General features: G+C 35.4%; 1 protein-coding gene across 9 annotated transcripts in view; it reads right to left on the bottom strand.

Annotated features, from left to right (window-relative positions):
• Positions 1 to 1,324: 1,324 nt before the first annotated feature.
• Positions 1,325 to 23,553, bottom strand: part of KCNC2 (potassium voltage-gated channel subfamily C member 2) — a gene marked incomplete at both ends in the record, with an annotated part of 183,974 nt that continues 161,745 nt past the window's right edge. The window contains 3 exons of one of the 9 annotated variants that reach the window (XM_080811866.1): positions 1,325 to 1,434; positions 8,484 to 8,648; positions 10,706 to 11,633. In XM_080811866.1, coding sequence (XP_080667992.1) covers positions 1,325 to 1,434; positions 8,484 to 8,648; positions 10,706 to 11,633 — 1,203 coding nt within the window. Of the gene's footprint in view, positions 1,435 to 1,642; positions 1,678 to 2,567; positions 2,630 to 3,354; positions 3,492 to 8,483; positions 8,649 to 10,202; positions 10,307 to 10,705; positions 11,634 to 23,553 lie in introns of those variants that run through there. The other 8 variants (XM_080811869.1, XM_080811865.1, XM_080811867.1 and 5 more) reach the window with 8 other exon arrangements.

Below are 23,553 nucleotides of genomic sequence, written 5' to 3'. Positions count from 1 at the left end.
AACTGCTGTGATGATTGTCAGAAAGTGTAAGTGAAAATTCAGTATCAGTCATAAAGAGCCATACAAATATTGCAGACCAAAATAATTAATAATTTTCCATCTCAGAATTATAAGAGAAATTTAGGCAGGCAAAGCACTTAGAAAAGGCTACATGCCCAAGACTTGAATGAAATTGAGACTTATGTATGTGTATAAATCCTATCATCCCAAATTCCTTGTATTGTGTGTAACTGGCTGGTTTGGTACCGTGAAACATAAAAATAATACAGCCTTTTGAAAATTCCGAAACAAAGAGAAGAGCCAAGGAAAGAATATGAATAATTTAATCAGATAGGATTCAAGTTTATCCCCAGCTTATTTGCCTTTTATTCTTCATTTCAGTTAGTTACATATCCATCTGTTATCACCAAGGTTGTGCATGCACCTTGAAATGTTCACAAAAGTTCCACGATACAGGGGTTCATAATTAGATTATATGTTATATTCAGAATCCCAGGGGAACTAATCAATTCTGGAAATATTGATTAAGCAAGATGAAGAATTCTTAACACAGTTTCAACTACAACAATTTTAAAGACAAGTTCAAGCTTTGTTTGCCACAAAACTCACAAAAAAGTAATTGATTGAAGAATATCTCTTTTATGCAAAATATACATTTTAGGATATAATTTGATTAATACTCTACTATATACTGACATTACTCCTCGATCATTTAATAAAAAAATACTCTCATCGCCAGAATTTTATTTTCTGTAATATTTATAATTGAGGTAACAATGACAAAAGACTTAAACCATGAATAATGTTGGTGAGTTTTTTTGAAAAGTCATAATGATTTTCCAGAACTAAACATACAGGTGACAAAAAAATAGGTTAGTTTTGATAAATAGGCACTGAAAATTTCACAACAAAGACAACCACATAAGTGGTTTATAAAAAAAAAAATAGAGAGAGTCAATGTTCATGGATTCAAACAACAAAGAAGTAAGGGAAATTACGACACATCTATACTACACCAATATCACTGCCTTGTATGATTCACAGCACGATCTACTGCAGGCGCAAGAGGGGCGATTCACGGAGGTATGGGCCTTACTCAGAAGCTCCATGTTGGTCATGGACTTGGCTTCCTTGGATGTGAGATGGCTGAAGCTGTTGACCCATGCACACGTGTTGGTATTTACAATTGTTTCACGGCTCCTGGCCAGTCCACAGCAGACCACTCATATGGGGAGCACCAAATGAGTTCCAGCCACAGTTCTTTTCTAAGCTTTAGATGCCTCGCGGAGATGCAGGGACCTCTTCCAAGTGCTACCTGGTCACATCAGGGCACATTCAGCAGCAGAAGTCTGTTTCCAGTACAGTCCTTGGTATGGCTAAATTCCATTGTCCCTTTTTCAGCGGTCAAAAATCCATGACAAATTCTGTACAACACTGCAGTCAATAACAGCAGCACCAGACAGCATATTAATTCCTTTACCACAATGCTATAGGTCATTTTAACTTTCTAAGTGTGGTGTTATTAAAAAAGATCATTGAATCTCTAAATATCAGATGTGTACGTCTGGGTAAATGTGTTGCTGTACAAGATTTCTGACATGCAGTTCATGCTTTAGGACTTAGGGATATAGAGTAATAGATGTTATGTGGCCAATAATAAAAATGACATTTGTCTTCCTAACAAAAAAAAAAATAAACATGAGAATTAAGGATTAATCAACAGTCTCAAGGATCCCGAATGCCTTAGAAATATTGTTTATCCCTCAATTTACATTATGGCATTTTTCTTCCCTCACACGCCCAGTATACCAGACACACTATCGCTAGTGCCTTCTCTGGGATGTTGTAAACAGAATTTCTTTCACTTGGACTGAATAAAACTCCCTCGGGGTTTTGCTGGAGTGTAGTGATGAATGCTGGTTGCTAGGTAGTAGAAACTGACCGTGCAGCAAGCAACCAATGGTAATGGTGATGCTGCTGCTTAAATCCTGCTTATCAAAAAAGGTTCACAGTACCAATGGACTTAGGTAGTCTGCAGGGCGTCATTCATTTATACAAAGCAGAGAGGCTATTCCAAAGGGCAGAGAAGGCAGGGGGCAAGGGAGAGGACCCAGTACTAAAATCAGGAACATCTTATCAAGGCATCTCTGTGCTTCATGAAGACAGATGGCATATACATTTAAGACAGGGAGCTAAGACAGACAGACAGAACAACATACAGGACAAAGCACCTGGTTAAATACTGCCTGAAAATCTGATCAATCCTGTGAGTCAGAAATTTAAGGCTGGTCAAAAAAGCCTCCTGTGAACCACAATAATTTTTGATGTTTGCACAAAAATCAATAAATAAAAATAAAGGAGGGGGTATTAAAAAAAAAAAGGACATGAGAGCTTTGGGTGATATTTGGCACTTTGCCTCTGAAAATGATGACAAATCCTGGGATTAAAAAAAATATATATATATATATATATATATGACTCTAGTTCCAAGCAGCAATCCCTGGCTAAACAATGCAAGCCTGGCCGGCAGTTACCTTTCTCTCATGTTTTGTGCCTTCCCCAAGCCATTAAGTAAGAGATCTGGCCTCAGCTTGCGTGTAACCAGTAATGACAACCTCTTTGCAGTTATCTGTGTGCAAACAACCAGAGACATTCAGAACTCCAATACAGCATTTTTTAAGAAAAGTAAATCAATCAAGAAATTAAACTAGTTAAAACAAATATTTCTTTCAAAGAATAAGGAAAAAAAAATGCCAAGGAGAAACTCGCCCTCCCTGCCCCACAATTCAACATGCAGAATAGCTGACCAGTGTTTCTGTATCAGCCGGATGGTTCGACGCAAGTACACATATCCCGAGCCATCCACGGTGCCCGAACTCTGTGACATTGCTCTCAGGTGATAGAGACAAGATGGTCCATGCAAATGAGCTGACCAGAGTCATGTTGTGTGCAATCAAAATAGAATCCCAAACATCTTCAAAATGGTTTAGAGTCACGAGAAATGAAGTTCCAATGAAGTGACTGGCATTTGGAAGCACACTGTTTTAAATACATCTCCCTGAAGATATGTTTGTGTATTAGTGTACTGGCCAATAGCTGACACTATCTTGTCATTTTATTGCGAAAGGAGACCGGGGCAATGAATACAGAGAAGTAGCACTACTTTAGGTAATCTTTAAAGCCAGGATAAGATTTGTTAGCTACCCAAGTGGCATTTCTGACTTCAAATAGTGGTATCATGCAGGATTTAAGCTGTATTTAATGGAGCCTGGAGTAACTCTACACTTAATTATCTCCATTATGGGGTAGACAGTACTTGAATTCATACAGTTTAGCCGACTGATGCAGTTTGGTTTACAAAATAGATGGGATGGGAGATCGAGAGCGCCTCAGAGGACAAGGAGAGTTGTAGGGTGATGTTACTGGAGAAAGCCTCAGAGCATTGCCTGCCAAGCCCGCTATGTTGTTTAAGCTTCGGGATTTTTCATATCCTTTTATGAAAAAATGCACAGACATCAGTTGAATTCAACCAGAAAATAGACACAGACAAACAATACCATGCAGGATAATCAAAAGTGCTATTTTGAGTTCAAGGAAGAATTTTTTTTTTTTTTCACAAAGAATTCAATACTGAGACCATTTGTAACTTTAAAAAAGTAAGTAAATAAAGCTCACTAGAGCTGTCATTCCCAAAAGATTAAGCCAGCTATCACAAATTATAGTTGTAATCCTTCAAAAATTATTCTTTCCCAGATTATATTTTGCATTGATGTAATTTTGACATATAAAATACTAGAAATCTTTTAAGAATTAGGCAAAGCAATTTAAGTAAGATACAAACTTGGCTAATATTCATACATTTCAGAATATGTTTCTGAAAAAAAAATGGGTTATTTTTTCTTATTTTTTTAATTATTTACTAAGCTAATAAGCAGGATTAAGTTTAAGTGGATGGCTTTTTTTCTGAGCATATTTAATCTTCCAGCTTTATAGTGTTAAAAGGATGATTCTTAAATAATGACATTGGATGCCATTATCTAGGCGATATGGAATGAATGCTCGCTTCTAGCTCCTTGGATTAAAAATAAAAAAAAAAAGGAAAAGAAAAAAAAAGAAATGAAATGAAATATAAGTTAAGTCATCATTTCAGTGAATTTACGATCGGAACTTGGTTATCTGATGTTTTCAGTTGGCTCTCCACTGCCGGGAATTGAGAACCATTTGATCTTGATTCACTTTTTCTTTCTATCATCTCACATTCTAATCATTCATGTGTGATAGTCATGGACTTACAGGATAAAAGATACATTTCACAAGCTTTAACCCAGTGGTTTCCCTTAGCTACTCAAGCAACATTCTCATCAAGGTCACCTTTGGAAGGACTCATATATTGTGGTACTATTTATTACAAAAGATTAGAGGTGGTTAGGTGGGGGGGGGGTGGCACACTGTAAAGTTAGAAGTGAATGTCTTTAGAGCAGGACCACTATTGGCTGAAAAAGCAGTCAGGAAATAAATGTTCTGTCTGACAGGTCTACTGAAAAAATGTATTGTAGAACAAGGAAATGAAATTCTCTGTTGGACAGTCAAATCTGAGCAAGTACATACAATTTCAGTGAACTTTGTTATCCCTTAGATTTAGGGCTCATTCCTCGGACTTTAATTGGCCCTCAGTGGGCATGATCACTATATGAGAAAGAAAATGGGCCTTTTGTGCTTTCCCATGTTCCTCTCACAATACTTCTTTCTCTAATTCTGTATTTTCATGGACTTCTGGGGAAGAAGCTACTACCATCTCTCCTCCTTTCACTAGAAAAGGAGAAATTAAGTGAGTTAGTGATTATTTGATTTATCAGCACCCAGGACAAGTATGGACATGGACTGCAATAACTGCTCTACTGTGGGGGTGAAGCAGCTTTGAATAGGAACATCCTTCCCCATACACATACATAAACTCTCATCACACTAGATGTCTTCTCTGAGATTTTGTTGATGGAAAGTTATGCCACCCATTAAGTGTGGTGAAGTTCTCTAGGACATAATTTCTGCTAACGAGAGAATTATCTGCCAATATGTTTTGTTAGCATTCGGAGATATAAAACATGGGAGGTGATATATATTTCATCCTATTCCAATAGATGATGGAATACTTAATAAAGGGATGTCTTAAATAATTAAAAAAGAATTGCAGATAATTTATCCTTACATGGGGACCTCCGTGTGCCTGGAGAGCTAGTTGTTACTGCTGTTCTCTAAAGTGACTGGAAATATAACTTGGGGAATTATAGGAAGAATAATTCATCTTAGTTGGCCATGTAATCTAAAAATGCAAGCTACACTATAAACATTGATTTGGTTTGATTAAAAGCAAACTGGTGAATATGCATGAACCAGAGAGGTGTTAACACCTATAAATCATTCATCCTTATAAAAATTTACATCTGGTCTCCCACAACTTCCAAGCTCCCAATGGGACCTCCAAAAAGGTAAAAATTTTCTATTAATGACAATAGTTATATGTAAATTTTGGTTGCATTCTAAATGTTCAATTATTTTTCTGAATTACAGTTTTCAACATAAATATTACCCATTCTGTTTACAAGTCCTTTTACTTTTAATAACTATAATTTCAGTGTTCATTTGAAAAGACTTCTCTTCTAATTTAATAAGAAGTATTTAATTAGTAAAATTATAAGTTATTCTTTTAAGTATGTATGTATTTTTTATTCTGCAGGTTCATTTGTGATAGAAAATTTGATAAGGTTTGTGCTTAAGCAAACTTTTATTGACTCGAATGGTTAAAAATATGATTCAGGAGGATACACAATATTGAACCTAGTTGGAATTGGCCCCTAAATATATGATGTGCATTTTATATGGTTCTTAAGAGCATGTGCTTATTTGGGGCATACTGAAACTGCTTAGCCATGCATTATCAATAGCTATGTTTTTGTGTATGAAAGATGATTTCCTAAAAACTACTGCATAAATAAAAACATAGGTTCCAAGTACTGAGAGTTCACTTTCATAGAGGATCCATAAATTTTCTTAATGTACGCCCATCTATATTCATATTTGTTGATAGAAAAAGAATTCAGTGGGAATCTAGTCCTTTCTTTTCATCTATATAGAGGAGAATTTTCAGAAGTCTAAAAATCAGTAGAGAGACCAACTTGAAGGATAAAAAAGGGATCATATAGCAAATAAATGTTCTGAATAAGAATAGTAGGAGAAATCCATAATCTACATAAAAAGGAACAAGAGAAGAAATGAATGGGTTCTTGATAAACATAACAAGACAACACACTAAGAAAATTAAGTGAAATTAACGAAAAATACTACAAGGCCTGAGAGAAAAAATAACACAAGGTGTAAAGAAACTAAGCAAGAATGAAAAAGGAAGTTGATTGTGGTGAGAAATGACAAAGAATAAAAGCCCATAGATGAATTTTCAAAGATGTGCTCATTGAGAAAGAGAATTCTGCATTTGTGAAATAAGATTTCATATATAACCCTTCCATACAAACTAGGTATCTTATTAATTGCTTTGCTCATGAAACATTGCCATTTTACAGAAAAATTCTATATTTACATAGTGATTTATAATTTGCAAAGTATTTTTTCTTATGTGATCTCCTTTGACAGTTTAAAATCCAAAGTATTGTCTAATAGTGGAAGGAAAAAATTTTAGCTAAGTCCTTAAACATGCAATGTTAGTATAAATATTGCATGTGACCATTTATTAAGTGATGCTCAAAAATGTATGTGAATGTAACCACATATTATATATAAATACATATATACATATATACACATATATGCATGTATATACATATAGTGAGTAAAGATATGTAATGCACTTAAAATATAATGTTCTATACAAGAAATTATTAGTTACATATTATAATCATTATTTAATATATGTATATATATTTTGCTATGTAAGTAAGTACTATGATAGGACACTAACTATCTTCATAAAACATTTTAAAAATTGTTCTAGCACTTAATATTTAAATGTAGAATGGCAAACAACCAAATAAACCTATTCAGATCATTGAAATACATTTTGGTGCAAATAATAGATGCAGAGGAATGGAAGTAATTGAAATGAAGAAGTATGTAAAATACTACATACTGAAGAAATAAAAAAGTCTGTCTTCTCTTTTGAGACTCACAGGCATGGAGACAGGACAATACAAAGTCTTCAGAAGTAATGAAAGAGAAGTACAATACGGGTAATGAGACATTTCAAAGAGAGAAGACATCACAAAATAAATATTTAAGGCTTAAAATGTTAAAGTATTCAATAGGGAGAAAATGCAATGAATAGCAAAAAAGTGCAGTATTTTTTAAATGCAGTTGCACTAATATGAAAGTTTTAGACCGTCTTTTCATTATAATTCAGTCCATTACATAAGAAATTATTATAATTCTTTCTCTATTCAGTCAATAAGCAGAGAAAGAGAGCCAGGTCAATAAAGCAACTGGAATTATCAAAGTAGGAGGTAATCAAAGAGCATATCAGCCCTTGGACAAGAGTGGGTAACAGACGTCACAAAACTATTTCTTAAGGAGGGAGAATTGTCCTGAGATCTGTCAAGTTTACACAAAACAAAAACAAAAAACAGTTCCTGGGTAATAGTCATAGACGGTGGTATCATCTAGAAAATTGGAAGGACATAATGGAGTGGAGCTTCAATATTCTGTTATATTTCTTAACCAAAGATGCCTGCCCAAAAAAATTTATTCATTCGACAAATAATTATTGAGTGTATTCTGTGTGCCAGGCACAGTTTAGTTTGGGTTGAAATAGTAACAAACTTAAAAGTATTATTATCAAATATCAAAATATCAAAAATATCAAATATCAAAAATATAAAAAAGAAATTCTTTAGCACAATTTGTAAGTACATAAGTAGCCTTTCAAGTGATGGCATATACTATTCTATATGGCCAAGGATGTTGGATCTTTTTGACCTTCTGACATTGAGATAAATCATGGCAAAACTGCCCAAATATTAGATAAGAGGCTTAACTACAGTGTGTTTAAAACTTTTCTTTGGAAAAAAAAAAAATCCTTGTTGTTTTATCAATTACTTATCAAATATATGCATAGACCCAATTAATGAATTTTATTACCTGTAGTTGAAAACTGTTTAAAAACTGTTGAGTACATTATATTAATTAGCTGAATGACTTAATTTTTAAATACCCCATTACAATTCTTCCCATAGACTAATGGAAATCAAAAACATAAAGAAAGAAAGAAGGGTGAAATGCCTTTCAGATAGGACAATCAAGTAAGCTGTTATGATATGCACTTTAATGTTTATAATGAGAAAAGAGGTGATGAGGAATGCAGGAGAACACTACGTGCAGTCTTTCCTACAAAATGACAAAAGAGCATTTATATCACTCCATATATTTGCAGCACTTAATTTCTAAGTCACCTGTTAGGATCTGATTAAATGCATGCCTACCTTTCCTGATCCCTCCATCAGAAGCACACGTGTAATCACCTGTCGTCAGTAGGAAACATGTTTCCCCTCTTCTGTTTTTGTCTCTGGTACTAGAGCGTCTGATGGGGAGCCTTTCTGGGGGTGATAATGGCGGCTCACTTCCTGTACTGTCGTCACCTGATAACACTGGTCACAGCACCATGCCCATTGACAGACAGTGATGGATGAGGAAATGAGACAGTACAAAGAGTTTACACTGAATGTCCATAGTACAGTCACTCGATATACAAAACACAATAATCACATCATGATAAGAAAAAGGGTTTTCATCACTCATTACAAAAATTTACATGGAGCAAAATGGAAATGTATTGAAAAGGAGAGAAATGTTCTTTGGGAAGTTTTAATTCCATTTTGGATTCTATCTAATAGGAAATGGACTTTTACAGAACTAATATGAATTCAAAATAAGTGTGATAATGATGTAGCACACACATTAGTATCATATGATTTTTGACATGCTATCTAGTTATTGTGAATAAGAATCTTTAAAGGTGGAATCTATTTAAGGAAAAGCTGCTAGGTCCATATTTGGTTTTGGAGTTCTTTAAGACACATGCTTATAGTATTTGCAGAAAGTAACTTTTGAACAAAAATCTTAATTAAAATAATCCCAAAACTCACTTTGTGTCCAGGTTCTCCATTTTGAAGTGAAAAAAAAAATATGTTTTTGAACATAACGATGGAATAAGAGTAACTTCTCCAAATGCCCTTGAAACAACTGTTTACTTCTATATGCTTGCCAAAGACATTTGCATCTGATTGGCCTAGATGCTAGCTTGTTATAACAATATTTATCCAGGCTGAGAGTGTATCTGTCCTGTTTCTCATGCCCTTCATAAGGACTCTGCACAGGTACTCTGCGATCAGTCCAATGAGACTAGCGACATCAACTAAACTCCACCTTTCATAAAGACATTTTTTGCCTGATAGTTTTCAGATATATTGACAGAATTTGCAGAACAATGTACTAAATAAGTATAAGGATCTTTATGAATAAAATCTTTAAGAAGTTTAGTTCCAGCCATATTTTTTCCCCTTTTACTTCATATAAACTTCTGGAAACTAATGAATGAACATGTTACCTGCCACTTTTGTTTGTTTGCTTGCTTTGTGTAATTGGTGTTTTTTCTAAGTTATGCCAAAGTATTCACATGGGATTATTATGAATCATTTTTCTACAGAAAAAGATTAAATATATCTAAGTTATAGGGAATGCACATATCTTAAATTTTCATAGTGGGCTGAAACACAATTAAATTGTTTAATCTATAAAATATTTCATCTGTACCAGATAAAATAGGGAGCACATTACTATCATTTTGGCAAAATGAATATTAATTTACAGTTAATGTCTTCTAGATAATCTATGGCAATGGAGGGGGTAGGGATTCATCAGTAAACCACCCAAAATTCAGTTTGGGAGGGGAACAGAGCCCAATGTCTAGTGCATAAAAAAGGAAATCCTCAAGGAATTTCAACTTTGCCATTGGTTAGACAAAGGAGATCATCTACCTCCAGGATAATGGTAAATTTATTACATTCCATAGCATCTTACCCAATCTAAAAGGATTATGCTGAATATCCTACCTAAGTTAACAAAAATGAAAATGTAATCAATCCTCTAGAATATTACTAGGGATGACTTTTATTATCAAAGATTATGATCTTCCATATCACCTTTTTGGTGTTCAGTCTATTGAAATATAAGCATCCATTCTTTTTAAGTAACTGCTTCTTGTGAAATAGGTTGAGATGTATGGCCCCATGTGGCAGAGATAAAACTGAGACAAACACACCAAGCCAAATGATAAGGAAATCAACATTTTGAGAATGAAAAATGGAAAATGGCCAGTATCATACCATCACATCGTGCAGGGGAACAAAGAAACATTGGCACAAAAGCAACAAACGGGCAAAAGAAAATATTGGCACCATCAGCAAAGGGCATTCCCACTAAAGCAGGAAAACTCTATAGACCAGCTACACAGGCTTCTACTTGGAATCTACTGAGAAAAGCTACAGTCTAGCTGTCTACAAGCCTGACACAAACACGTGTATTGTGAAGGGGTAGAACTGAAAACTCAGGAATGTTTGCAGACAATGAAAATGGTTGCCTTCTACCTGAGGGACATACTGGTCTATAAAGTGGTTAGTGGCATGCATTTGAAATTGTGCCTTACCTGATCTGTTATGTTCCAGAAGCCGATTGTCTTTGCCCAGACACGCGTCACCCTGTGTGCTATTGCAGGCCATATTTAATTCTGTCTTGCAAAAAGTAGGTGAGCTTGCCTGAGGGGCAGGAGGGATGTGCTTCTTTCTTTTTCTTGGAAGTTTCTGCTTCGCCATTGCCAAGGAGTAGTACATTCCAAAGTTGTTGACAATGACAGGCACTGGCATGGCTATTGTCAGCACTCCAGCCAGAGCACATAGGGCTCCCACCAGCATCCCTGACCATGTTTGGGGGTACATATCCCCATAGCCCAAGGTAGTCATGGTCACTACAGCCCACCAGAAGCCAATTGGAATGTTTTTAAACTGCGTGTGCTCACTAGCTGAAGGGTCGTTAGGTTGAGCTCCTACTCTCTCGGCATAGTAGATCATAGTAGCAAATATCAAAACTCCTAGAGCCAGGAAGATTATCAGCAGCAAAAATTCATTAGTACTAGCTCGAAGTGTGTGTCCAAGCACCCTCAGACCTACAAAATGGCGGGTGAGCTTGAAGATTCTCAGGATCCTCACAAATCTTACCACCCTGAGGAAGCCAAGGACATCTTTAGCAGCTTTGGATGACAGCCCACTGAGTCCCACCTCTAAGTAGAAGGGTAGGATGGCCACAAAGTCAATGATATTCAAGAGATTTTTGATGAATTCAAGTTTATTAGGGGAAAAAATGATACGGACTAAAAATTCAAAAGTAAACCACACCACACACACTCCTTCTACATACGTCAAGGCAGGATCCGTTTCGATTTCATATTGCAGAACAACACTTGTGCCATTGATGACTGGTTCTGTCTTGTTTTTAACAATATTGAAAGCTTCATGTGTCTCCAGGCAAAAGGTTGTGATTGAAACCAGGATGAAGAATAAAGAAGCAAAAGCAATAAACTGTAGGGGGAAAAAAGAAATAAAAAAAAAAACAAAAAAACAAAGAGAGAGTGATCTGAACTTTGGTATACTTTGATCCAAATTTAAAAGTATCGATCCCTGCAGAAGAAAAAAAAAAAAAACTTATTTGGAGATTTTGCTTGGATGTCACTCAAGTGAAAGAAGAGATGTGTAGGTATCGTTAATTAGATTGCACGTGTAATGTGTTTCAAGTTATGTTTTCTGCTTATATAGGTAAAAACTTTGGCTTTATGTTGGAAAATATTTCTTGACTCTTTTCTATAGTATACCTGTTAAGAGAGCATAAAAATCAACCCAAAACAATGTAAAGGGCAACAAACTGAAAAAAAAATAAGAAATGTACACAGTGGCTCCAGATACTGCTTCTGAATAGAAAGCATGTATTAGATCATGTATTAGAAATCTTCATGTATTAGATCAAGCTTTACATCTATAAATATAAGGTACAGTCCACACCAATGAAAATTTGGAAGATACCTGAATTTAACTATAGGTTTTTAATCATAAGTAAAATCATCAAGATGTCATGAGGTATGGATGAGAAAAAAAATTTTTTTGAGCTATGTTACAGTTAAATTGTATCAACTTAAGGTGGAGACTTGTCCAAAAGAACAGATCTAGAGATGAAGAGTAGGCAACAAGACCAAAGAGAGAGAGAAACAGAGTTAAGGAACAAATTTTCTTTCTCACCTGAAAAAGAATTCCAAGTGTTAGAGGAGCATGCTATAAAATTGCAGGGGTTTTTTTACTCAACTTTTTATTTCATTTCTTCAGTCATTAATATGCGAGTACACATACCTACTAATACAGAATAATAATAATAAAAGCTCTCACTTACTTAATTCTTATTAGTGCCAGACACTCATAAAAGCAAATTACATAATTAACTCATATCAATACTCATAACAACGTTACTACTACCATATTTTATAGCTCTGCAATATTAACACAGAATTTAAGCTACTTTTCCAAGTCTTAAGACACAAAGTGATAAACTTAAGATGCTAACCTGACAAGTTTCACCCCCAATTGTTTTGGGAACTACCAGACTCTCACTTGCTGAACCCAAATATGTTGAAAAATTTACCTTGGGGTCACATACTTCTTAATATTTAACACCCAGTTTGAGTGAATGGTACTGTTGCAGACAGTACCAGAGGCTTGCAAAGAAGCCAGCAGATTCCTAATGCTTTCTGCTAATGCTCTCAGATTTAGCATGTGTAATGAGGACCAAGAGATTGCCCTTTGAATATCCAAATCAATTAATCATTTAGGAGCAAGAAGTCATCAGTCAAGTGCAGGGTAGCCCTTTTTCAGAAAAGTAGGGTGTATCTGAATCCCAAACCTGTCCCTTAATACCTATGCCTCACCCACGCCTAAGTTTCAAGAAGAGATTGAAACTACCTCCTTTTTCCCTGGTAGAGTTTCAATGTAAGCGAATACAAAAGGACCAAAAAAACAAACAAAAAAAAACTTAGGATGGTGACTATCTGCCTCAAAGAACCAGTTCAATTGTTTCAGTGCAGTGTAGCAGTTAGTACATCATTCTTATAATATTATAAAACATTCCATTTTCATGGCTTTGACTTACTTCCCCATGAATATCTTCTCATTTCCCTTGGTTTTGATATTACAGTTTCATTCATATCTTCCCCAGACATAATGCAAGATGTTAACATGTTTTCACTCAGCTTTCTCTTTGTACAAACAAATATATGGTTCTTTTAAAATCAACTACTTGTAACAGTACCACTAAGACCTTCTAGATACTTTAAAAGATAGTATCTTTTGGAGGAAGGATCAATTATCCTTGATTCATACATTACTTCTTAATCTAATCACAATTTTGTCTATAGATCTGAGAGTCAACTTTGTTTCTGATTCCCCCTGAACTCTCCTTTTGTCATTAGAGTCCTGCTGGTGTGTACATATTGACTCCCCCACCAAGCCACTCCCCACACTCTAGTCTCCAGCATTTCAAACTAAGTGTCAAAAGTTGTAGTGCACACATTCTATCTGTGAGGCAGGTACAGAATACGAGGTAGTTAAAGTAAACTACAATTTTATTTTATGCTTCTAGTATTCCTCAGTCAGCATTTTTGCAGCTAACTTTGCAGTCTCAAACTCTGTCCACCTACATTCATGTAGTGAATTGATTGGGATGTCCCAACATTGCACTTTCAAAATCTGTTCTAGCTTCCCAGCCTATCTCTCATATAACAAAGACAATTTTCTTGTGTATTCTGAGGCTTGTCAATACAAGACACTGGGACCTTTTCTGATCAGACATTTTCCTACTCTTCATTCATTCATTCATTCATTCATTCAGCAAGTATGAATTAGGCGCCCCTCTATGCCAGGCCACAGGACTAGGGCTTTAACATAAGAATAGTTAACAAAACACGATGGCTGTGTTTGAGTAATTCACATTCTATGAAATAATTAACCACACAAAAATTTTATAATTACAATTGTGATAAATGCAATGAAGGATAGAAAGGATCAAATAAAGGGGGCTTTATTTTAAGACTGAAGGGTCATAGAAACCTCTGACAAAATATCTACAGACTGAAATTTGAGGGATAAATGAAGGTTGACCTGATGGAAAGGGAAGACTTGTCTATAGCACAGTAGGAAGTTTTAACAAAAAGTCTGGACTTTTTCAAACTCCCTTTCTCAAGTGATGCCTTTACTGGAACACCCCAGGAGCAGCAGCTCTTCCAAACCTGCCTCTTTGGCACGAATTGTCATGATTAAAGCCCAACCTAGCACAGAGACCCTGACTTTTTCAAGGTTAACCTTTTTTTTTTTTTTTTTCTGAAGAGCTTTAAATAAACCAGAAATATTACCTGGGTTTTAAAATGAGGCTGTAAGGTGACTTTAGAGCAGTTTGGTTGCCAGTGGTTCCCCTTTAAACTTGTTGGCCTATTGGGAGCTATAGAATTCACTTATCTTAAATTATTGTATCAACCCTATTGTTTGGGATGCAGTAAAAAGAAAAGATATATGTTAGAGTGGTTTTTAATTTAAAACCCTATGTAAACACTAGAAATCATTATTATATATATTTTAGTATACTTTAAAAATATATATATAATTAGTATCTTAACAAGAACTACTAGAACCTGATGTTTATGTTCATTAAATGAGTCATTATGTTGTCAGAAAAAGGTCAACAGATTCGGAAGGTACAACCGCACATGGTGGTTGGAATTTAAGTAACACGAATCATCTTGTTAAATTTCCCACTTTGCCCACCAATATTCCTAGAAAAGGAGTTTGGTCATATTTATTAGAACATACCTGGAGAGCTTACACAAATGTGAACTCCTCACTCTCCACACCAGATATCAGACACAGATTCATTGGGGAGAAGGAATTTGCATTTAACAAGCAATCATGGTGATTGCTATGCATACCAAAGTTTGAAAAACACTGTTTCAGTGTATTTTCAACTTGATAATACAGGTTGATAACTCATTAAGTGAATTGGAGAAGTTTCTAAATTACAAGCATTTATAGAATCTTCCTAAGTCTTAATAAGAATAGTTCACTACCTCCTATAACATAGGACATTTATGTCTTTATCTGTGTGTCTTTGTGTGTGTGTTGTGACATAATTCTGGCTTCTACACAAATATTGGTGAGTAAACGAAGCAATTCAGCCTCTAAATATACACAATTCTAAGACACAAAACCTTGACAAACCGAAAGTTGTTTGTTTTTACAAGTCACTTGAGACTTGAATTTATCAATATTTTTATTAGCTTTGTATTATATTTATTTGTTTGTTCATTTATTTTAAAGATTTTACTTATTTATTTGACAGAGAGAGAAACAGTGATACAGGGAACACAAGCAGGGGGAGTGGGAAAGGAAGAAGCAGGCTTCCCACCAAGCAGGGAGCCTGATTTGGGGCTCCATGCAGCTTTGATCCCAGGAAACTGGGATTGACCTGAGCCAAAGGCAGACACCTAACAGCTGAGCCACCCAGGCACCCCATTATTAGCATTACTTAAAGAACCACATCATGGTTTTGTATTTGTATTATTCTTTACTGTAATTTTTATAGTTCCATATATATTTAGCTTTTAAGGACTTCGTAAATCCGCCAGAGCGTGATAACAGTATAATAGGAAAATAAAAAGAGTGTAAAAATAGAAACAAACTGTCATTCTGGGAGAGAGACACTCATCTCAGAAATACCTAATTATTTTGCTTTAAAAAACAAGCTAGAATGGCTTTTTAAAAAAATTTATAAAGTCTAAAGACTCTACTAGGTATGGTTTAGAATGAGAGGACTGTAACAGAGAACTAAAATATTCTTCATAATAACGTGGTAGGAAATTGGAAGTTGTCTTCTGTTAGCTTAAAAGTTGGGGGTGTTGGAAGAAAGTTGAAATCTGAAGAGAAAGAAATGGGAAAAGTCTCTAAGGAGGAGGAAAGGCACATCATGGGAGGGGACAAGCAAGTGAGAAATCCCTGTTAGGTGCAGCAAAGGAACTTTGGGACATGGATGGAGTACATCAAATTTTAAGAAGATGTTTTCTCTGTTATGCCTTCAGTAAAACGTGGTTGTACAAAAGCCTGGCATTGATGGTGCTTTGAGTGATGAAGGTATTGGGCCATGGGAGGACAAAAAAGAAGGGAGCGGTCAACCATGGAGGCAAGATACAAGGTGAGACTCAAAAACATAGGAGAGTAATAAATAAGAGTAAAGGAAATCAGGAGACATGTAGCCCTTGTGAAAGTATTTGGAGACATTAGGAGAGACAGATTTCCCAACGGAATGAAGAATAGGAGCTCAGTTTATTAGGAACTTGGTTTGAGTATCAGATGAAAAGGTGACCCCAGAAGCCTTGAAGACCTAGAATCATCCAGAGGCAACACTTGGACACCATTAGCAAGAAATTTGTACACTTTGGTTGAACTTAATTCTAAGAGACTTGGATACAGAAAATATCTTCTTTTTTTCTGACTCAGTAAGTTAAACTAAATGGGTAAAAAAGAATGTTTTATTTGTTTTTCTTCTTCATTGAGCTGAGAACTGTTTAAGGACTGGAAGAATGTCATATTCATTTTTGTACTTCCTGCTTTGGGCACAGTGGTTAGTATTTAGTATGGCTGGATGGATGGATAGAAGGATGAAAGAATTAATGAAAGAAAAAATAAATTAACAAAATAATAAGGTGGATTACATTCTAACGGGACTCTAAATGATTCGAGAAAAAGGAAATGAGAGAAATGAAACAATGAAATATGCATATTAAGGCAAAAAAAGCCAAATTTACAGTGGAAGCAAATTTAACTGGTCTATAGGTCCAAACATTGCCATTAGTAGCTTCCATTAATTCTGTTAATGGAGTCTTATCAAGGAGTTGAGGAAGAAAATCACATTGCCAGCTCTCTCTTCCTCTTCCTCTGTGATAAGAACAAAAAACTCTTACAGGTATTAAATGAAAATAAGATAAAGCATGTTAAATAATTAAAATATTAGAAAGTTTTCTAGAAGGTGTTACCATGCTGACTGAATTCACAGAACTGATGTATCCTCTCAGGCAGTTTCAGAAAGGATATAGCCTGCTAAAATATTGGCTTGTGGATCCAACGAGTAAGCCATTTTTTTCTCCATAACCCCAGTGTCCATGGTTGGCTAGAGTGGCCAGTACTCTGTTTTAGTTTAGTTCTGTTTTGTTTCTAATCAGCCACAATGGAAAGAAAGCCCTCAGAGTGCACTTCTACATAGACAGTATTATGTCAATCTACCTCAGTGCAAAGATTTAAGTAGATCTCCAAGTACATATAATAGGCTATAAGAAAGAGGGGAAATCAGGCCATATTTTCATTTCATTATTTTCTCTTTCCTCTTAGCCTCTTAGCATTAAAATTGATATAACTGAACTCTATCTATAACTAGCTCGAAAGTGTCAAATTTAACGAGGACCAGACTGATTAACTGGCCTTTCTCTGTGCTTGCATAGACCAGGATCACTGATGTAGCAATTTTCACACACTTTTGTTACTGATTCTACATGTCCACAAATTGTTCAAAGAGAAGAACTTAACACCTATCCCTAGAACCAAAGACAGGGCTTCAGTGATGGCAAAAAGTAGGTGCTCAGTTCTTGTGAAAATGATGAAGGAACACATTTTTGAAATATGTTTACTTGGTATATAAAAATTCCACTGGCCAACACAGAATCTGTCCTTTAAGAGTTATCTCAAAAAAAAAAAAAAAAAAAAAAAAAAAAGAAAGAAAAGAAAAGAAAAAAAAAGGAGGAAGGGAGCCTGGTTGGCTCAGTTGGTTAAGCATCTGACTCAGATCATGATCTCAGGGTCATGAGATCAGGCCCTTGAAGGGCTCCATGCTGAGTGTGGACCCTGTTTAAGATTTCCTCTCCCTCTCCCTCTGCCCCCGCCTCTCTTGCACACACGTGCACTCTTTCTAATAATTAATTAGTTAATAGTTTAAAATAATAAAAAATAAAAGTCACCTCATCCTATCATCTCACAAGTAAAAACCTCAACCTATATTCTAAAGGTAAAAAAAAAAAAAAAAAAAAAACTTGAAGAAAAAAATTAAACTTACCTCTATTTGAAAATAAGAGTTAATGATAAATTTAATCATTAGAAAATTTTTTTTTCTTTTTCTTTTTAGAGAGATAAAGAAAGAACAAGCAGAGGGAGTAACATAGGAGAGGAAGAAGCAGGCTCCCTACTGAGCAGGGAACCCAACATGGGGCTTGATCCCAGAACCCTGGAATAATGACTTGAGACAAAGACAGACACTTAAGCATATGAGCCACTCAGGTACCCTTAGAAATTAACATTTTTTAAGACAAGTTACCGAAAACATAGATTTTATCATGGCCCATGAATTCCAACCCTTCAAGGAGATTCCCATTGAAGAACTAGAACTCATGGAGAAGGCAAAGAAAAGCCTGAAAGCTCTTCTTGACCTTGAAAGTCACCTTGAAAATGGACTCCTCACATCAGGAAGTTGAGGACACTGGATTTTGTCAATTAAGGCTGTGAAAATAGCCATCGATTTGATGAGATGTTTAGAACAGAGGAGGTTTTTTTTTTTTTTCCTCCTTGATTTCCTCTCACTTGTAAAAGATGATGAACCATCACTCTTTGCTTGGAGATGATTTCTCACTTGCTCCAGCATCTTGCAGAAACTCCATGTGTTAAAACTGAAATTATTTCTTAGGATTATGTTTGCAATACTTGGTCTGGGATCAGCTTTAAATATCCTTTGTATGTAAATACTGACAAACTATGTAAATACTGATAAACTTGTGATCCGGGTTGCCTGACCTCCTGAGTTTTCCAGCGAAGGACACTAGGTATATTGTGCTGGGGTTACAATTCATGGAAGAAATTGGTTAGGATCTCTCTTTTCTCTCGGGGAGCTAATGCTCTGAAAAGGGATCCCAGCAAAAGAGTTTTAATCAATACTTGGGAGGATGGTTTTATTTTTAATACAATAACTGTTAAGATTGCTTGTGGACTGGGTTAGCCAAGAGGAAGACAGCTTTAACAGGGAGTTGCCTACCTTAAGAAGAGGTCTTAGATTTCAGATTAAGATGTGAAGGCTTCAAGAATGTTGAAGTAAACACCATTTCAGAGCTCATAGTATAGTGTAGGGATGAAGATCCTTGGAGCAACGATGGAAGAAGATCTTAAATAGCAAAGATTCGCCGTTACCAGCTTTCAACCCAAATCAATCAATTAAGCCAACCTGTATTATCATAAAACTGCTAGAATGCTACATCTGGCTAAATGGGAAAAGAGTTTGCTTTACTTACCTTGTGTACCCACCCTGCCCTGTAATGTCTGTAATCATAAAGATGGAATGAATTGTAACATTTAGTGTGTATGTGTATATATATAGGTATATATACATATATCTACATGCACACAGTAAGGAATTTCAGCTTTTTCAATTCCACATGAAGTATATCTCCCTTTATCTTGCATTTTAATGTCCTTAAGAAAAAAGGACATTATGGATTTTCCAAACAGAAATGCTTCACTCCTATTATGCCCATTCTGCTTTTCTCTCTTAAATAATTAACTAAGACATGAACAAGGACTTCAAAAATGAAGAATCAGAGCCCATAGTGCCTCCCAATCCAAAATTTCCACTTTTAGAAATTTACTCTGGTAAAACGTGTATAGAAAAGCATAAGGATATATGTAGAAGGACATTCAAAAGCATTATTTGTAAAACAAGCAAACAAACAAAAAAACAATAACAACAAGCCAGTAAATGTCTGTAAGTCAATGGTATGTCCATAATATAGCATTACCAAGAACGAGGCAGGTAAATATGTCCTGATGCAAAATGATATCCAATGAAACACATTAAACAAGAAGATGGTTGTAATATAATATGCAGAGTTTAATACCATTTCTTTCTCTGTGTACAACTAATGCATGCAAATAAATAGCAACACTACACTCTTAGCACTGGTTGTGTCTGAGTGTAAGAATGGCATCGTCCAAATGTATTGCTAAGGGAAAATTATAAGTGATTCTATAAATAGCTTTAAGGTTTAAAATTTTTACAAAATTTTTAAACATGTATTGTGTTTTATTTTAAAATAAAATTCAAAGGAAGTACTATCCAAGAGAAGTAACCAACCAAACTTGGATCCTCATTCTTGATGACCATTAAGCTAATTCTATTACTCCATAGAAATTATTCATTGGCAGATTGCCATTTTTCTTCTTTTCTACAGCACCTTCAATTTAACAAATGTTCTTAATTATGTATGTATTCAAGTCTCATATACTAGCTTTGCCATAATTAACAAGAATGTGGTGTTATTCACAGAACTTCGGTCTCTAGAGAAAGATAATAGTCTCTTTCATCAGTAAGACTATCCTCAAGGGCCAATGAAGTAAGGACAACTAGAGCCCAGTGTCTGCTGGTTCCATGCAGAGCTGACAATTACTTCAGCCTCTTTTGAGGCTGGTAAGATCAACTTCTCTTCATTCAAGTTTTACTGTTTAAAAGCAGTTTCACAAACTTCCCATTGCATTTATGATATTGAATTAGATCTTTCCTCAAAGGCTATACCATACACATACATGATTACTAAATACAGAAATCAGTGAAGACGGTGAAGAAGATTAAGCTAACATAACTGAATATAATCGTATGTGTGTTTATAACACGTTTTATATTTTATGTTTATATCTATGTCTAAAATGTGTTAATATATATGTATAGATATCTATGATATAAATAGGCATAGGTTATATATATATATATGAATATATTATATAGGTAGATATAAAATAGATAAAAAATATATAAGATTTAGATTTCTCAAATCAAGAAATGTACCCAAATATTACTTTTGGCCACTGAAACTTATATGATCTCTGATAAATATCTTCCACCATGTTTTTTGATACCTTATCCAATATAAATGTACACCATTCTCTCTACATTTTCTATGCTACAGACTGATTTCCCTGAAATTTTTATTTGGCCTATCCACTTACACCCAAATATAATTTTTCATGATCCATGCAAGCAAACATCCATAACATTAGTATTATCAAACAAACTATTGGTGCTCAAAGTTAGGTAACTGGATTTAAAAGTTATCAGATATGGGGGTGCCTGGGTGGCTCAGTTGGTTAAGCATCTAACTCTGTTTCAGCTCAGGTCATGATCTCAGGGTTTTGAGATGGAGCTTCCCAGGGGGCTCCCTGTTCATCTCCATACTTGTCATGGAACCTACTTAAGATTCTCTCTCACCCTCTTCCTACCCCTCTCCCCCTCAAGCTCATGTGCACACTTTCTCTGTAAAAATAAAATAAAATGTAATTAATTTATTGCATGAAAATAATTTTTACAATTGTTTATTAGAGTGAAGAAGAATTTTATACCTTTATCATAAGAATAACAGATTATATACAGTCATTTCATAACATAAACATGAATTATAATTCCTAAATTCTAATTACTGAAATCTCCCTCCAAAATTTATTTATTTAACATATATTAGTTTGTCTTAAATTTATTTTTAAATGATTCAATTTGTCTTAGAACAATATGATCTATATCACCATGACTTAGGAATACCTAAGAGGTCACATTTTATTTTACTTAATTAATTAATTTATTTATTTTTTTGGACAGATGGAAATCACAAGTAGGCAGAGAAGCGGACAGAGAGAGGAGGAAGCAGGCTCCCCGCTGAGCAGAGAGCCTGATGCGGGGCTCCAACCCAGGACCCTGGGATCATGACCTGAGCCAAAGGCAGAGGCTCTAACCCACTGAGCCACCCAGGCGCCCCAAGAGGTCACATTTTAAAACCCTATCTACTCTAAGTCCTAGGCTATATTTCTTGAGGCTAACCATCACTTCCCAAATTAAATTATCCAAGAATCCTTGGTTGAACTTAGTTGCAAGTGAGGGAGGTAAAGAGAATCTTAGTTGGAGGTGCAAGGAGGTGACTAACCAAAGATTTGTTGAGTCTGATGAGTCTGTTTCTTTCAACACAATGCCACTGTGGTTAAAATCTACTCTACAAAGTGCCATGAATGCCTGTCTATCCTGATGGGGCACCTGTGCTTGTCCAGATCCCTGTCCCAAGCTCCAGTATCAAATGTTACCATTCTCTTTTTCCATATCTGCTTGCTCAGTAATCCTTTCTAAAACATAAACACATGCACAGATGGCCAAGTCCTGAGAGTCTTCCAAGACCAGCCATATCTCTAATGGAGAGGGCCTTACCTCCTCCTTCCCCACATTTACTTATTCAAATTAGAGCTTTAGTAAGCTTTCCTTTTTCCTCAAAATCATTTTGTTTGGTGGATATTTGTTTTTCCTTGCTACTAAGCCTGGGTCAGGACACCTCCAATCCACCATAGTCTACTTTAGCAGGTATGCACATGTGGAGAGAGGATATTAGAGTCCTCAGTTCTTCTTCTGCCTGAAAATTTAGGTGCTCTTACAAATAGTTGCAGTTTCAGGGGCGCCTGGGTGGCTCAGTGGGTTAAAGCCTCTGCCTTCACCTCGGGTCATGATCTCAGGGTCCTGGGATCGAGCCCCAGGTCGGGCTCTCTACTCAGTGGGGAGCCTGCTTCCTCCTCTCTCTCTGCCTGCCTCTGTCTACTTGTGGTCTCTGTCTGTCAAACAAATAAATAAAAATCTTTAAAAAAAAAAAAACACAAATAGTTGCAGTTTCTTCCCAGAGTCAAATTTTCTATATTCCACAAAACAAAAGTCCCTGGGTAATTGGTAATTTCATTACAAGAAGAAAAAAAGACATATTTAAAATAGGGAAGGACTGATTGGCTATGTAATTGGAAATCTGATAAAGTCGACCTTAATGTTGTTTGCTTAAGCAACTGAACTATATCAACAGCTATCAGAGTGTGACCTGGAACTTCCAGTGGTCCAGAGACCCTTTCCTTGGGTCTAGAAAATCAAAATTAGTTTGAAATCATATTAAAATACTTTTTTCTTTTTTCATTCTCTTTGTCTTACCATTTTATAGGAAAGTTTTCCAGAGGTTACATGATGTGGTATTACAACAGATTGAATGCACCAAGAAGACCTGAAAATCTAGCCCACTTTCTATTACATCAGTCATGAAAAAGATCAGCAAAAATGTAAAATAATGTTACTTTTCTCACTTTACTTTTCCTCTTTTTTTCCTACCTTTTTCTACTTTTTTTCCTTTTTCTTTTTAGAAACAAATTTTATTCTTTTTAAAAATTTATTTTTCTAAGTCTTGGAGAGGTACAGCCTAGGGTATATAGTCAATGATTTTGTAATAACTCTATGGTGACAGACTGCAACTAGACTTATTGCAGGGATCATTTCACAATGTACAAATTTCAAATCACTATTATGTATACCTGAAACTAA

Source organism: Martes martes (assembly GCF_963455335.1).
Source record: "Martes martes genome assembly, chromosome: 8".
NCBI classification, from domain to species: domain Eukaryota; kingdom Metazoa; phylum Chordata; class Mammalia; order Carnivora; family Mustelidae; genus Martes; species Martes martes.
The sequence above is the reverse complement of the archived record's forward strand: the minus strand, read 5'-3'. Positions and strand labels throughout refer to the sequence as shown.